General features: G+C 32.5%; 1 protein-coding gene across 2 annotated transcripts in view; it reads right to left on the bottom strand.

Moving 5' to 3' along the window:
• LOC143071507 (laminin subunit alpha-like) overlaps positions 1 to 15,717 on the bottom strand; it is an 86,536-nt gene that overhangs the window by 34,440 nt on the left and 36,379 nt on the right. For both annotated transcript variants that reach the window (XM_076245858.1, XM_076245866.1), the window contains exons 35-48: positions 15,294 to 15,415; positions 14,676 to 14,784; positions 14,001 to 14,114; positions 13,326 to 13,444; positions 12,873 to 12,956; positions 12,228 to 12,439; positions 11,081 to 11,181; positions 10,368 to 10,548; positions 9,867 to 10,004; positions 7,368 to 7,519; positions 7,053 to 7,157; positions 6,613 to 6,724; positions 6,150 to 6,320; positions 5,625 to 5,821 (exon numbers count right to left, since the gene is read on the bottom strand). In XM_076245858.1, coding sequence (XP_076101973.1) covers positions 5,625 to 5,821; positions 6,150 to 6,320; positions 6,613 to 6,724; positions 7,053 to 7,157; positions 7,368 to 7,519; positions 9,867 to 10,004; positions 10,368 to 10,548; positions 11,081 to 11,181; positions 12,228 to 12,439; positions 12,873 to 12,956; positions 13,326 to 13,444; positions 14,001 to 14,114; positions 14,676 to 14,784; positions 15,294 to 15,415 — 1,917 coding nt within the window. The remainder of the gene's footprint in view (positions 1 to 5,624; positions 5,822 to 6,149; positions 6,321 to 6,612; positions 6,725 to 7,052; positions 7,158 to 7,367; positions 7,520 to 9,866; positions 10,005 to 10,367; positions 10,549 to 11,080; positions 11,182 to 12,227; positions 12,440 to 12,872; positions 12,957 to 13,325; positions 13,445 to 14,000; positions 14,115 to 14,675; positions 14,785 to 15,293; positions 15,416 to 15,717) is intronic.

Raw genomic sequence — 15,717 nt, 5'->3', positions numbered from 1 at the left:
AGATATAAGCCAAAAACTGCATTTGACCCCTATGTTCTATTTAAAGTAAGGGCGGCCATGTTTTTTGATGGATCAAAAATCGAAGCACACACTTTGTGCAGGATAATCTAAGGAACTATCATGCTAAGTTTCATCCAAATCCATTCAGTAGTTTCAGAGGAGAAGATTTTTTAAAGTTAGCAAATATGATGAACAAATTGTGAAAAATTGTCATTAAAGGACATTTACCCCTTAAGGGGTCAATTGACAATTTTGGTCATATGAACATATTTGTAGATCTTACTTTGCTGATCATTTTTGCTGTTTACAGTTTATCTTTATCTATAATGATATTCAAGATAATGACCAAAAACTGCAAAATTTCCTTAAAATTACCAATTAAGTGGCAGCAACCCAACAATGGTTTGTTTGATTCATCTGAAAATTTCAGGGCTGATAGATCTTGACCTAATGAACATTTTTACCTCATGTCAGATTGCTCTAAATGCTTCCGTTTTTGAGATATAAGCCAAAAACTGCATTTGACCCTATGTTCTATTTAAAGTAAGGGCGGCCATGTTTTTTGACGGATCAAAAATCGAAGCACACACTTTGTGCAGGATAATCTAAGGAACTATCATGCTAAGTTTCATCCAAATCCATTCAGTAGTTTCAGAGGAGAAGATTTTTTAAAGTTAGCAAATATGATGAACAAATTGTGAAAAATTGTCATTAAAGGACATTTACCCCTTAAGGGGTCAATTGACAATTTTGGTCATATTAACCTATTTGTAGATCTTACTTTGCTGATCATTTTTGCTGTTTACAGTTTATCTTCATCTATAATAATATTCAAGATAATGACCAAAAACTGCAAAATTTCCTTAAAATTACCAATTAAGTGGCAGCAACCCAACAATGGTTTGTTTGATTCATCTGAAAATTTCTGGGCTGATAGATCTTGACCTAATGAACATTTTCACTCCATGTCAGATTTGCTCTAAATGCTTCCGTTTTTGAGATATAAGCCAAAAACTGCATTTGACCCCTATGTTCTATTTTAAGTAATGGCGGCCATGTTTTTTGACGGATCAAAAATCGAAGCACACACTTTGTGCAGGATAATCTAAGGAACAATCATTTTAAGTTTCATTCAAATCCATTCAGTAGTTTCAGAGGAGAAGATGTTTGAAAAATTGTTAACGACGACAGGCGACGACGACGACGACGACGACGAGGGACGCCAAGTGATGAGAAAAGCTCACATGGTCTTTTAGGCCAGGTGAGCTAAAAATGAAGTGATTTTAATGAGTAACCAGGTGCTCCGCAGGGTGCAGCTTTATACGACCGCAGAGGTCGATCCCTGAACAGTTGGGGCAGGTATGGACAAAACATTTAAGCGTGATACAGCTCTGAATTTGGATTGTGATCAAATTTTTGACATTATATGGGTTTTTTACACAAAACAAATGTCAAGATTTTACAAATCAATTGAAGATTTCTTCTTCAAACTTATTTAAATCTAAAATTAAATAGTTGACACAGCATAGCTTTCTGACACAGAATGAATGTGGTCTAATGAACCTAAATTTTTTTTTGCCTTTGAGCAATTCACTATGCTGTTGAATATTAATCCTGTCAAAAAAATGTTTGAAGAAATTTTCTTTTTATTTATGAAATCTGAAATGAGAACAAGTATGGACACAACTTTTAAGTTTGATACAGCTATAAATGTGGATTGTGATTAAATAGTTGACACAACATAGGTTTATGTCACATTATGAATTTGGTTTAAGAAATGAAAATTAGAATTTAATGTTTTTAAATTTAATATTAAACTATTATGGTTCAATATCCAAAATGTAAATAGTCATGTCTGGCAAATGTCCAACATACATTATCTAAAAACATTTTAGATAAGATAAGGAAAAAAAGCTTCATCAGCAACATTTTATATTGGCAAATTTCCAATGAAGTTATTTACATAAAGTTATTGGTAAATAAAAATAGAAAATGACATCAAAGTCATGTCTGGCAAATTTCCAACATATATAATCAACTACTATTCTATACAAAGAAAGATAACTCCAATTGAAAATTAATTGCTATTGCACAATATTGTGCAATTAGATATTTTTTGCTATTGTGCAATACTGTGCAATTGAAAATTTCTTGCTATTGCACAATACTTGATATGGAATCCTGATTTGGGCCAACTTGAAAACTGGGCCCATAATCAAAAATCAAAGTACATGTTTAGATAAAGCATATCAAATAAGCCCAAGAATTTAATTTTTGTTAAGAATCTACATACACAGTTAGATTTGGCATATCAAAGAACCCATTTATTCAATTTTTGATGAAATCAAACAAAGTTTAATTTTGGACCCCCATTTGGACCAACTTGAAAACTAGGCCAATAATTAAAAATCTAAGTACATTTTTAAATTCAGCATATCAAAGAACCCCAAGGATTCAATTTTTGTTAAAATCAAACTAAGTTTAATTTTGGACCCTTTGGACCTTAATGTAGACCAATTTGAAAACGGGACCAAAAATTAAGAATCTACATACATAGTTAGATTCGGCATATCAAAGAACCCCAATTATTCAATTTTTGATGAAATCACACAAAGTTCAATTTTGGACCCTCTGGGCCCCTTTTTCCTAAACTGTTGGGACCAAAACTCCCAAAATCAAACCCAACCTTCCTTTTATGGTCATAAACCTTGTGTTTAAATTTCATAGATTTCTATTTACTTATACTAAAGTTATGGTGCAAAAACCAAAAATAATGCTTATTTGGGCCCCTTTTTGGCCCCTAATTCATAAACTGTTGTTACCTCAACTCCAAAAATCAATCCCAACCTTCCTTTTGTGGTCATAAACCTTGTGTTTAAATTTCATTGATTTCTATTTACTTATACTAAAGTTATTGTGCGAAAACCAAGAATAATGCTTATTTGGGCCCTTTTTTGGCCCTTAATTCCTAAACTGTTGGAACCAAAACTCCAAAAATCAATCCCAACCGTCCTTTTGTGGTCATAAACCTTGTGTCAAAATTTCATAGATTTCTATTCACTTAAACTAAAGTTATAGTGCGAAAACCAAGAAAATGCTTATTTGGGCCCTTTTTGGACCCTAATTCCTAAAATGTTGGGACCAAAACTCCCAAAATCAATCCCAACCTTCCTTTTGTGGTCATAAACCTTGTGTTAAAATTTCATTGATTTCTATTCACTTTTACTGAAGTAAGAGTGCGAAAACTAAAAGTATTCGACGACGACGACGACGACGACGCAGGACGACGACGCCAACGTGATAGCAATATACGACCAAAAAATTAAAATTTTTGCGGTCGTATAAAAACGATAATTCTTTCGATTTTGAAGACAAAATTAAAACCGGATGTATTGCGACAATAGCAAAACAAGCAATACCGGACTCATTTCTGGGATAAGTTTTGTTATCAAATTCACAGGAAGTAATCGGCTTCTTATATTTTTACCTTTGATAGTGTTTAAATATCAATGATAATAGTTGCACTTGCTTTATATAGCATGGAATCATTTCGAATTTACGATTTAGTGTCTAATCTGTGGAAAAGAATTTCCAGCATGCATATTACATAGTAAACAAAGCATGTGTGTTAGTAGTGACAAAAAAACAACTTTTTTCTACGTAAATTTCATCAAGTTTTAATTTAATTTAAATCAGAATTGACAATTGTCTCAGGGCTCACGGTACCAGGCGACTTGGGCGAAGAAGTCGCTTTCCTGACTGTCACTTTGCTTTCCCGACCCCCAAAAGCGAAAACAAATCGCCTGGATGTTAACGATACTCGCTTTCAGTCGCTTTGGCATCGGACATTTTCAATTTTTACTGAGTTGATAAAACATCAATTTTTTGATTGATAATTAAAGAAATTCAGACTTAAACGATTAATCTTCTTAAGAAAAGAGATTGAAGCATTGTCTTTACAGTGTGTAGCAGGTTGTTTAATAAAAAGACAATTTTTTATGACTTAATGAACTTCCGTAGCTTCCGGTGCTTGTTACTGGAAAACGTACATCAACCTAACTTTCAGCGGCAAAATAAGTTTGTTTCTTCACGTAAACGTGACAAAAGTTGTCTCCAGTAAATTTTCAATCCATTTATTGCTTTAAAAACATCATTTTCCTTTCCAAATAGCTTGTCAAACATCGTTTATTTTTGTAAATTTTCTTGTATTCGTTCGCCATTGACCGTTTCTAACTACGAAACGGAACCGGACCAGCTATGACGGAAATCCGTATTTTTACAATAATTACTACGGAGGCATGGATGGAACAGCCCTCAGAAGAATATAAACCCCAAAAAAGAAAATTATTCATTCCACACAAACTAACAGACTTTTGGTAACATGTAATTGATTAGTGTATTTAATTCCATATAATTTATATGAATTGTTTCAAAATATTGATTTAACTCTGAGACTATTATATATACTAATGCAAATTATTATGGCCAAGCTTTACTTTGCATATATTTTTTTTTATGAGAAACACTGAATTTCATACATAAAAATAGTTTTTAATTAAATTGTAATTAATATATATCATAATTTCTTCACCTTTTTGACATAAAAAAATAATCTTTTTAGTGCTAGATATTTAGTAGGTAGTTTCTCACAAGAACCTTAACTTCACCAACTTTGAATTTGAACTGTTACTTTAATTGTATACTCAGATATGAATTGAACAATATAAAAAGAACATTATTTACATATGCCCCTTTATACTATAGTAAAATCCAAGCATTGTAGCGCAGCGCGGGTAGGAGCACTTCTCTTTCAAATCTCAACACTTCTCCCCATCAGTTTCAGAAAGAGAAGTCACTTCTCCCTATGATTCTGAAGTAGTGTGAGCCCTGTTGTCTTAGCTAAAAAGTAATTAAATAATCAAAACAGTTGTTTTGGAATTTTAATCTCTTTGTATTATTAGTTCTGAGCTTGTGATTAAATCAATTATAGCCAGGTGTGAATTATAAAAACACAGGTTAAGAGATTAGTGATCATTAGCCAATATTTCCCGGAGGCATTAATATACATGTAGTTATAAGGAGGGCCCTCAGGATTATAACAATACACTGAGGTGGCTGTTTTATTACAGGAAATCGATAACAAAACAAAAACAAGTTAAAAATGGCTATTTAGAAACCTGATCTCACTGAAATTACCAAAATTATTTTTGTTGAAAAATAACATATGTCCTAAATCCTAATTCCTTGTTTAGGACAAACCCTTTCAGTTTAGGACAAGTCTGGCATATATGACCGTTTCCAGACCCTTGATTTGTATCTAGAGACTAAGGTCCTGAAAAAGCTTCTAAATTCTACACATCTAAAAAGAAATTTATATATGAAAATTCCTTATTCTTTGTTAATTTCATTCACTACTTGTTTTGACTTTGAACAATATTAAAAGAGATTAACATATTGTATAATCACTTCTTTATTGTTGAAAGATTATTGGTTGACCTCAAGGTTTTTAACATTTTTTCAAGTTATAAGGATGCTGTGTAAGTCACAAGTAAAGCTCTATTTGTTAATATTATATGTTAAAAGTGTAGCCTTACAACTGGTCAATTCTATAAACACCATTATACCTGTAATGTTGCCATGAGAACTGTTCTGATATCCTCAGCCATATTGATGGCGTCCTCAGCATCTAGGACGGACAGGCGACTACCATTCTGTAAATCATACAAACGTGCTCCAATTCTGTCTACTGCAGCTCTGGTTATAGATGTGTGGTTAGCACCATTGTCTGTCTTCACAACATAACCTCTTAAACTAAAGGTCACTAAAAAAGTCAGAAACAAGAATACAATTACAAATACAAACAAATTGCTATAAAAAATTTTAACACTTGTCTATTGTAAGGGGTTAGACAGGAAATGAGGGACATATAGCAAGTCTGGAACCGGGAGAAGAAAGAGTAAAAAATAGAGATATGCTACAAATGTTTCCTTAACCAATTTACATCTGTGATTAATGGAGTGAGAATCAGGGACAAATGAAAGTTTTTAACAACCTTGACTGGCTATACAGCCCTTGCACAGCCGGTATTATCAGGAGAATCAGAGGTCCCTTGTCCACCTCTTTTGTAGCAATGTAAATCTTGAACTTACTTGTAATGGCAGCCATTTTCTCAGCATTACATTCCTCAGCATCTTTGGAGAAGTTTCGACTGATAATTTCATCCATGATCTGTTGTGAGACTGTTACATAGTTTGAGATGTTGGTCAATTTGATGCCCTGTAGAATTCTCTCTAGTACATTTTCTATATACTGTACAGTTTCTGCAAAAATATTAAATATATGTTAGGCTCAACATAATAATTACTGAACGTACACTGTTTGGCAACTGCCCGCCTGCCCTACATCATCAAATCAATAACAGATTTTTCTTTTGAAAATTTTATCACTTTAACTTTTACCTTTTCAACATTGACATATTATAAAACTTGATAATTTCACCTTAATTTTCATTTATTCTATGTTACATGCACAAAAGAAATATTCATCCTCAAATTCTTGTTATGCACATTTTTTTTTACTGACAACTTTGTGTAACCAAACCCGAATATTTACCTAATCTTATCTGGTCTAGTTCATTAGTGGTGCCCTCTGTCTCCAGAGCAGATTCTAGAAGACGACTGCTTTCCTCCTGGACAGCATCTCCTGTGATTACCAGAGATGAAGCCTGAAATGTAGGAAAACAGTTACAAGACATTTCAAATATTTTCTGATTTAAAAATCTGATGTACTATACAGTCTAGATAATGCATAAAACTCTAGTAAAAACATTTGCTGCCTTTGAAACAATTTTCTGAACGTATCGCCATTTGAAATGCTTAAAGATAAAAGTTTAGAAGGTCAATGATGAATACAAGATGAAGGATAAAATCAAAGAGTTCTACAAGGAGCTGAAAAAAACTCAAACAGAAGATAACAATGATCTATGAAAGTTTTACTAAAATTTTAGTTAATTAAAAAAATTATCAACACCCATCTACCATTTCAATATTTACCTTGCCATTGCCATTATTTGCCTGAATTTCCAATTCACTGAGTTCCTGTCTTAATGGGGTCAATTCCAGATCTCTGGGGTCAGAATATAGATCTGCAACTTCAGGCTGTAAAGTCAAAATACACTTTTTACCATGGTTTCAATATAGTGTTTTCATACATTTTACATTAAGTGTGAAAATTTAAATATTTCACCATGAAAACAAAAGCATAAGATTCACCTAATATGTTATTTTTTTCATTATTTTTCAACAGGATGCACAAAAACAATTCTCTGATTAAACTTTGCATGATAAGAATTGATTGAATCAACTTACCCCGAGAGCTATTGCACTTTCATTAATCCTCTTTAATCTGTTATGAGCAGACACACCTGCTGACACACCAGCCAAGTTAGCTGTCAGACCTCCTAACTCAGAATCTAAAGCTTCAACATCATCTATCAGAATGTGTACACAGTTGTCGCACTCTGAAAAAAAACCATTTGATATACATCACACTTTTTATATGTTAAATCAAAGTCACATGAAACACCACTTTTATCAAAGAATTTATAATTTTCTGAGATTTTTTAACACTTTAAAAGATGTATTTTTTATACATTTCATTTTAACAATACTATTTATAACCAAACTCCTTAAAGTGATCATGTTTCATTTTCTGTTCTGTTTAAAATACTACTGCTATGAAAATCCAAGGTTTTGGCTCGATATACCCCCATGCAACTTCCTGTAACATAGTTTTGAACCAGATGCTCCGCAGGGCGTAGCTTTATACGACCGCAGAGGTTGAACCCTGAACGGTTAGGGCAAGTATGGACACAACATTCAAGCTGGATTCAGCTCTAAATTTGGATTGTGATTAAATAGTTGACACAGCATAGGTTTCTGACACAGAATGAATGTGTTCTAATGAACTTAAAATTTTTGTTTCTCTTAGAGCAATTCACTATGCTGTTGAATATTAATCCTCTCAAAAAAATGTTTGAAGAAATTTTCTTTTTTATTTATGAAATTTCAAATGAGAAAAATTGAACCCAATTTTTTTAATCACATCCCCCTTTCCCTTATTCCACAACTAATCTCAATTAAAATTTCTAATGGAGTTTGCAACAATAACTACTCATTTAAATACATCATAAAATATTAAGATGTAAAAAAACTGCTTGTTATCACTGAATGGTAAAGATTATTTTAATTTATCAGTTGGTAGTAAAAAGTGAATATACATTGTATATTGTATATAACAAAGATTTAAGTTGATTCTGGACAAAGAAAGATAACTCCAATTAAAAAAAAATCTTGCTATTGCACAATATTTTGCAATTAGATATTTCTTGCTTACTATTCTGGACAAAGAAAGATAACTCTAATTAAAAAAAAATTTGATATTTCACAATATTGTGCAATTAGATATTTCTTGCCATTGCGCAATACTGTGCAATTGAAAAGACTTGCTATTGCACAATACTTAATATAATAATTTTAGATCCTGATTTGGACCAACTTGAAAACTGGGCCCATAATAAAAAATCTAAGTACATTTTTGGATTCAGCATATCAAAGAACTTCAAGATTTCAATTTTTGTTAAAATCAGACTAAGTTTAATTTTGGACCCTTTGGACTTTAGTGTAGACCAATTTGAAAACAGGACCAAAAATGAAGAATCTACATACACAGTTAGATTTGGTATATCAAAGAACCCCATTTATTCAATTTTTGATGAAATCAAACAAAGTTTAATTTTGGACCCCGATTTGGACCAACTTGAAAACTGGGCCAATAATCAAGAATCTAAGTACATTTTTAGATTCAGCATATCAAAGAACCTAACTGATTCATTTTTTGTCAAAATCAAACTAAGTTTAATTTTGGACCCTTTGGACCTTAATGTAGACCAATTTGAAAACGGGACCAAAAGTTAAGAATCTACATACACAGTCATGACAGTTAGATTCAGCATATCAAAGAACCCCAATTATTCAATTTTGATGAAATCAAACAAAAGTTTAATTTTGGACCCTTTGGGCCCCTTATTATGTTGGGACCAAAACTCCCAAAATCAAACCCAACCTTTCTTTTATGGTCATAAACCTTGTGTTTAAATTTCATAGATTTCTATTTACTTATACTAACGTTATGGTGCGAAAACCAAGAAAAATGCTTATTTGGGTCCCTTTTTGGCCCCTAATTCCTAAACTGTTGGGACCTAAACTCCCAAAATCAATACCAACCTTCCTTTTGTAGTCATTAACATTGTGTTTAAATTTCATTGATTTCTATTTACTTAAACTAATGTTATTGTGCGAAAACCAAGAATAATGCTTATTTGGGCCCTTTTTTGGCCCCTAATTCCTAAACTGTTGAGACCAAAACTCCCAAAATCAATCCCAACCGTTCTTTTGTGGTCATAAACCTTGTGTCAAAATTTCATAGATTTCTATTAACTTAAACTAAAGTTATAGTGCGAAAACCAAGAAAATGCTTATTTGTTAGAGTGCGAAAACTAAAAGTATTCGGACGCCGGACGACGACGACGACGACGACGACGACGACGCCGACGCCAACGTGATAGCAATATACGACGAAAATTTTTTCAAAATTTGCGGTCGTATAAAAAGCATGGCATGCAAGTTTGGTATTTTTCCATTCATTCACAAATCTTACTTCATACAGAATGGAACACATCTGCCAAAGTTTTTGAAAATTTTATTACAAGTACCAGGTATATTTCCAACAAACATCACATGATGACAAAAGCTATGACATTATTTTGACAAGAAAGCTACACTGACTTTTATGATAACATTAATTACCTTGGCAACCTTTCTGTGGGATAAGTACCCATCTGTCCAGACATCTATCACATGTAGGTCCTGTCACACCTGGTAAACACTGACATCTTCCCGATTGTCTGTCACATGTAATAGCGCCATCAAACTCACAGTTACACTCTGTAAAGGTAAAATACAGTATTGTACAGGTAAGCATTGGCATTTTCCAACATGTCACCATGTTTATACTGATAAAATAGCAATTCATCTGTCAAGGGTAAATATAGAAAACTATTTTCTTGTCAACCCGTCTTTCAACCATTAGTAAGATGGCAAATTCAAAGTAATCAGCTTTAAATTGTTTTTTTAAACGTAAAATTTTAAATACAAAACCCATAGATCTACATACTTTAATACAGTGTTAAAAGTTTAAGAGGTCCATATATACACTAGTCCTAATATAACCTCTCACTATAAGTAAATAAATGTCAAAACCTAGACCACATGATAAATATACAGCTGTGAAAACTTGTTAGTACATACTTTGACATCCATCAACAGCATAGTTCCAGTATCCCTCTATACACACGTCACAATATCTTCCTTCAACGCCTGGCTGACAATTACAATCTCCAGACACCATGTCACATTGTGCACTGACCGATGCCACTTCACAGTTACAGTCTCGACAGCCACCACACTGGTCAAATCCATATGTATTGGGCTAGAAAAAAATTATTTCAGTCAATTTCTGAACTATGAAAATCTGTTTGAGCCAGAAACTTTATACTTGATGTAAATGTGTTCTGGTCAGTTTTATCATGGGAAAATTATCCTTTGGAAGACTATTACTGCATTTTCACGGCCTAAAATATTTTCTTTTGTCCAAATAGATATTCTTTTTTCAATTTCAATATATTTTTGTCTTTACAGCTGGCTTAATTAGCAAAAAGAAAGAACTAAACCAACCAATGAGATGTGGCTAAGGCAACTTTTTATTACTGAACAAAAACTTTAATTTCATTTGCCACTTTGTGCTTTATATTCAATTTTTAAACCATAATTAAGAAGAAGGGTGCCTCATTGGACGCCAGTCTTAGGGTTGTTTTTTCTAATTGTTAAAAAAAAATGTGTCATTTATATTCATCCATGCAGGCTAACTAAAATTTTACTGTTATTCAAGAACATCTCTTGATAAAATGAAAATTTAAAGACTGAGTGATAAAGATAGGTGTGTGTGTTGATTTTATACATACAGCACATTGTTCGCATCCTTGTCCTATCACATTAGGTTTACATGTACATTGTCCATTGTCACGTTCACAATACTCAGAACCACACTGGTCACACTGACAGGCTGAAAAATTAAAATAAAAAAATTGTTTAATAACATTCACGATTTTATCAAAACTGCAGAATATTTCTTCTTCAGGTGTTATTTCACAGGATAAAACTCTCCCAAAACTTCAACATTTTAATTTAGAATTTAAAGTGAATTTTGTCCTTACAGCTGGCTTAATTAGAAAGATTGATTGATTGATTGATTGTTGGTTGCTTAACGTCCAGTGGCAAATATTTCATGCATATTCAGGACGAGAACAAGTTAACAATAAATACAATAGGTAGGTTGTTATAATAGAGGATGATGGTCGGGGAAATTTGGACTGCTACTGGAAAATGAGGGTATATTGGATAGAGACAGAAATTTTGCCTTGCAACAGGCAACCTACGGACCCCTCAAAGAGTTGTTGCAAGGGTTCTTAACGTGCAAAGAGCGTGGCACTCTCTTTAAAAGAGGCATCGGATTTAACGTCCCCTATCTGATCGGACGTGACTGCGAACTTGATACATCCTGCACAGCCAAACGGACACCCCACTTCAGCAAGCGTTTTACTGCCGGTCGGGAGAAGACCAAGTGACCATATTTCTATACCCCAGTCACCCTTGGGGTTAATTAGAAAGAAAAGAAAGAACTAAATCAACTAATGAGATGAATAGAACTGCTGAGATATGGCTAAGGCAACTGGTTATTACTGAACATATATTTATCTATAACTTGTATCTGACTTAAACAGACTCTGTACATGCTATGTTGTGTCATTTCTTTTTTTCTATTCAATTTCAAATATTTCTTTGCCAAATTTTACTATGTCATATTGTCTATTACTATGATAACTGTGTATTGGAGAATACCTTGCATGTTGAGGTTTGATTACATGTGGTTACTTTAAGTGTTTTGATAAATTTAGAAAATAATTTTAGGACAGCACTCCACACCCTCGAGATAGAGTACTTAAAATACCCTTTTTTAATTCTTTTTTTTTTCATCTAGTTACAATATATGTTAAAGCATGCTCTAATTTTTTTCCTTAAAAGACACCTGGTAAATGACCTGTTACCCACCTGCACAGTTCTTGTCCTCCATAGCATCCCCATAATACCAATCTCTACACTGGGAACACTGTGGTCCAACTGTATTATTAAGACACCTCAAACACTCTCCTGTAGCTACATCACAGGCATAAGGATCATTCATATCAATGTTACCAGAGCACTGACAAGGCTGGCAGGTGCTTCCTTCCTGGTTGGGATTGCCAAAGTAACCTGGTGCACATCTGAAAGAAAAAGATCATTGACATTTATATATAAAATACAAAATGAAAGCGTTGACTGCTTTATTATATACAAGATTTATTAATCATACCAAAGTTTAAAATAGTGAACACTGGTTTCAACTTTTTTAGAGGCATTTAAAGATTCATCAAAGAATTTAGGAAAACCTATCATTTCAAGGAAACACCCCAGTATCCAACAACAACTTTGAAGATGATTACCACTACATTATGACATGTAATGCAATGAAGGATGAAAGACATTTTTTTTATTGATTACAATAGTTCCATCCAAAATAACATAAAATCTAACAGTTTACTAGGTTTTAACTTAGTGACATTGAAATGAAAATGTATCGCAAAATTTAGTACATCAACAAAGCACAGTCCAATTATTTGTTTGTTGAACTGACATTTACAGGTACCAGTTTCTTACCTCTCACAATAGGTACCAGTGTAGCCTTCTTTACATTCACAGGAATATAACTGGTTATTGTATACATCACAGCTTGTGGCAAAACTACAATAAATCCATACATACATCATCATACCTTGTGGCAAACTAATTTCAAATATAATCAGTACTATTTACATACAAACTAAAAGACAGACATTCAGAGGTCAAGCAGTATCCCCACTATTAACCCAGTTAGAAACAAGAGTTAAACTACACGAAAAATCTTAAACAATCACTTGAAAATACAATATTATTCAATTATCATACATATAAGCCAAAAAATGGTAAAACTACAGCAATTTAATTACTGCAAAACAACTTACTGTTAACTTAACAATAACTTATTTTCAACTACAAAATGAATTATAATATCACATGAATGTTTCTAGTGAAGTGAATAGAGAAAATTTTCTGAAGTAAAAAATTTCATACTTGTTAGAAGCAGTAGGAAGTGGGCAGCTACAGATCTGACATGGTCCAGTGGCTGCGTCACCATAGTGACCAGGTAAACATTGGTCACAGTGATCTCCAAAGGTGTTGTCTCTGCAAGTCTGCAAAACAGATATTAAAACTTGAAATTATACTTCTAACAAATTATAGTATACAAACTTAAATAATTTTATATATAATGTTTAAATTCTTGATGTTTTGTCATCATTTTCCTATGTTACATTATAAAAAGCTATTTTTAAAAATATCTTATTACAAAGAGAACACAGAGTCAGTAAAACTCATAAATGTGGAAAAGAAAAAGAACACTCTGTCACAAGTCTAATTTCTATATTAATTTCTAAATAGAATTTTGTGTCATTTCCATTTTTTATGTAATATGGTGTCTTATTAATAACTGACAATACTAAAAACAGCTCAGAATAAAATTTTGTTCACTTTAGAAAGAATGTATTCACTGTAATTAATAAGCATGTCATCAGTGTGAAAATGAAATTCTGCACTTTTGTTCATCAAACACACAAAAAAGTCATCAGCAAATAATTCTTGATATGAATTTATAGGGTTTATAAATCAGAAATATTCAAATGGCAATTACATTTGCCAAAAAAAACATGTATATGCACATGTGCTTAAATCTTCCTTTAGACAACTTACCTCACAAACGCCTGTCAATGAATCACAGGTATCAGCATGTCCATTACATCTACATGGTACACATGTTCCCAGGTATGGTGTCGACTTTATTCTATAAAATCCTGCCTCACAACTCTGAAATATTCAAATTATCATATGTTAAATGAATACTGAAGTTTCTCATCCTGTTGTATTACCAGATATGGAAAGTATAGTAAAAATGAACTTGTAAAAAAATTTAGAATCCATTGTTATAATCATCTATCTTTGTCTCTCTCTCTCTCTCTCTCTCTCTCTCTCTCTCTCTCTCTGTTATGTGTGTAGTTATAGGGAGAAAGCTTTGTAGACTGTTTTATGTTTTTAGCCATTGTTTTATAAGCTTGCACAGACAAGCCATCTCACTTTTACCTCACAAGAATTTCCTCTTTGTAATAAAAACATATTTTTGACATCATTACTGAACTTCATTAGAATATTTCACTTTTTCCATTTAAATTATTTTACAAAATCTCAGTGCAACCAAGAAGTCATCTGTTACACTTGATTCTATATCTCTGTTATGTTTGTAGTGTTAAAGGGAGAAAGTTTTGTTGACAGCTTGTCTTTTCATCATTTTTTTTATTGCCATAGCATTGTCAGCTTGTCTTCTACTTGTATGAGTTTGAATCCCCAATGGTACCTCTGTTTCTGTTTTACCTCACAAGAAGTTCCTGTGTATCCCACTGGACATTGACATTGTTCTACAGACACTGCTTGGTCTCCAGCTCCATCTTCTGTGGCATACTCCATTTTTACTTCCATTAATCTGAATTGAACAAATAATTCTTGTTATTGTTAAACAATCTAAAATATACATACGTACAATCTTACCAGTGGAAGTTCTTTTTTTTTTGGTAAAACTATTCTCAATAAACCTAAACTTTACAAAATTAAAAATCATACAACCTCTAGCCCAACATTATAGTATGAATTAGAAAAACAATCAAATTGAAGCAGAACCACATCTTTTTACAGTTCAAATCATAAAAGTAACAATTAAAAGAACATTCTAACTGAAGCAGAAGCACAACTTTCTGCTAACAAATCCAAAAAAAAAAAAACTTTTAATCTACAAAGAGACTTAAGTTGAGTTTTTTTTTTTAAATTTTTAAAGCCGGTCTGCTATCTCTTGTAATTATTATTTTCACCAAATAAAAAATATGAAATTTCTGTAACATTAACCTGATCTTGACCAATCTTAAACTAACATGCTTTCCAGACTAGTCCTTGTAAAATATTTTATAGAAAATTTATCATTGTGAAGAAAAGAAATACCTTGCTTCACCAGGAGAACTATAATGATTGGCTACAATATGGAGAGCATCAACATCTACCAATATATCATATAGTTGTTCTCTGGTAATACTCAATCCTGTATCAGCATCTCGGAATTTATTCTACAAATATTAAAATGACATTTTATAACAAACAACTTGAAAGTAATATACCAAAGTGAATTCTGTAATCCTGTTCTGAAGAATGGAAGAAACCATTCAAAGCAGACACATTATCTTAAAGATTATATTACAGCAAAATGCATTGAGTGTGTAGGTAAAGGTAATATGTTTGGTTTAATTGTTTGCTAGCTGAACCATGAAGTCATTAAGTTAAGTTAGGTAAACTACCCTCCTTTAAGAGTAGACTGGTTTGACAGATAACCAATCTATCTGTCTGTAGGACTCGACTATTTCGAAAGAAG

The sequence above is a fragment of the Mytilus galloprovincialis genome, chromosome 1 (genome assembly GCF_965363235.1).
Source record: "Mytilus galloprovincialis chromosome 1, xbMytGall1.hap1.1, whole genome shotgun sequence".
Classification (NCBI taxonomy): Eukaryota; Metazoa; Mollusca; class Bivalvia; order Mytilida; family Mytilidae; genus Mytilus; species Mytilus galloprovincialis.
Note: the sequence above shows the minus strand (reverse complement) of the source record. Positions and strands in the feature narration are given on the sequence as shown.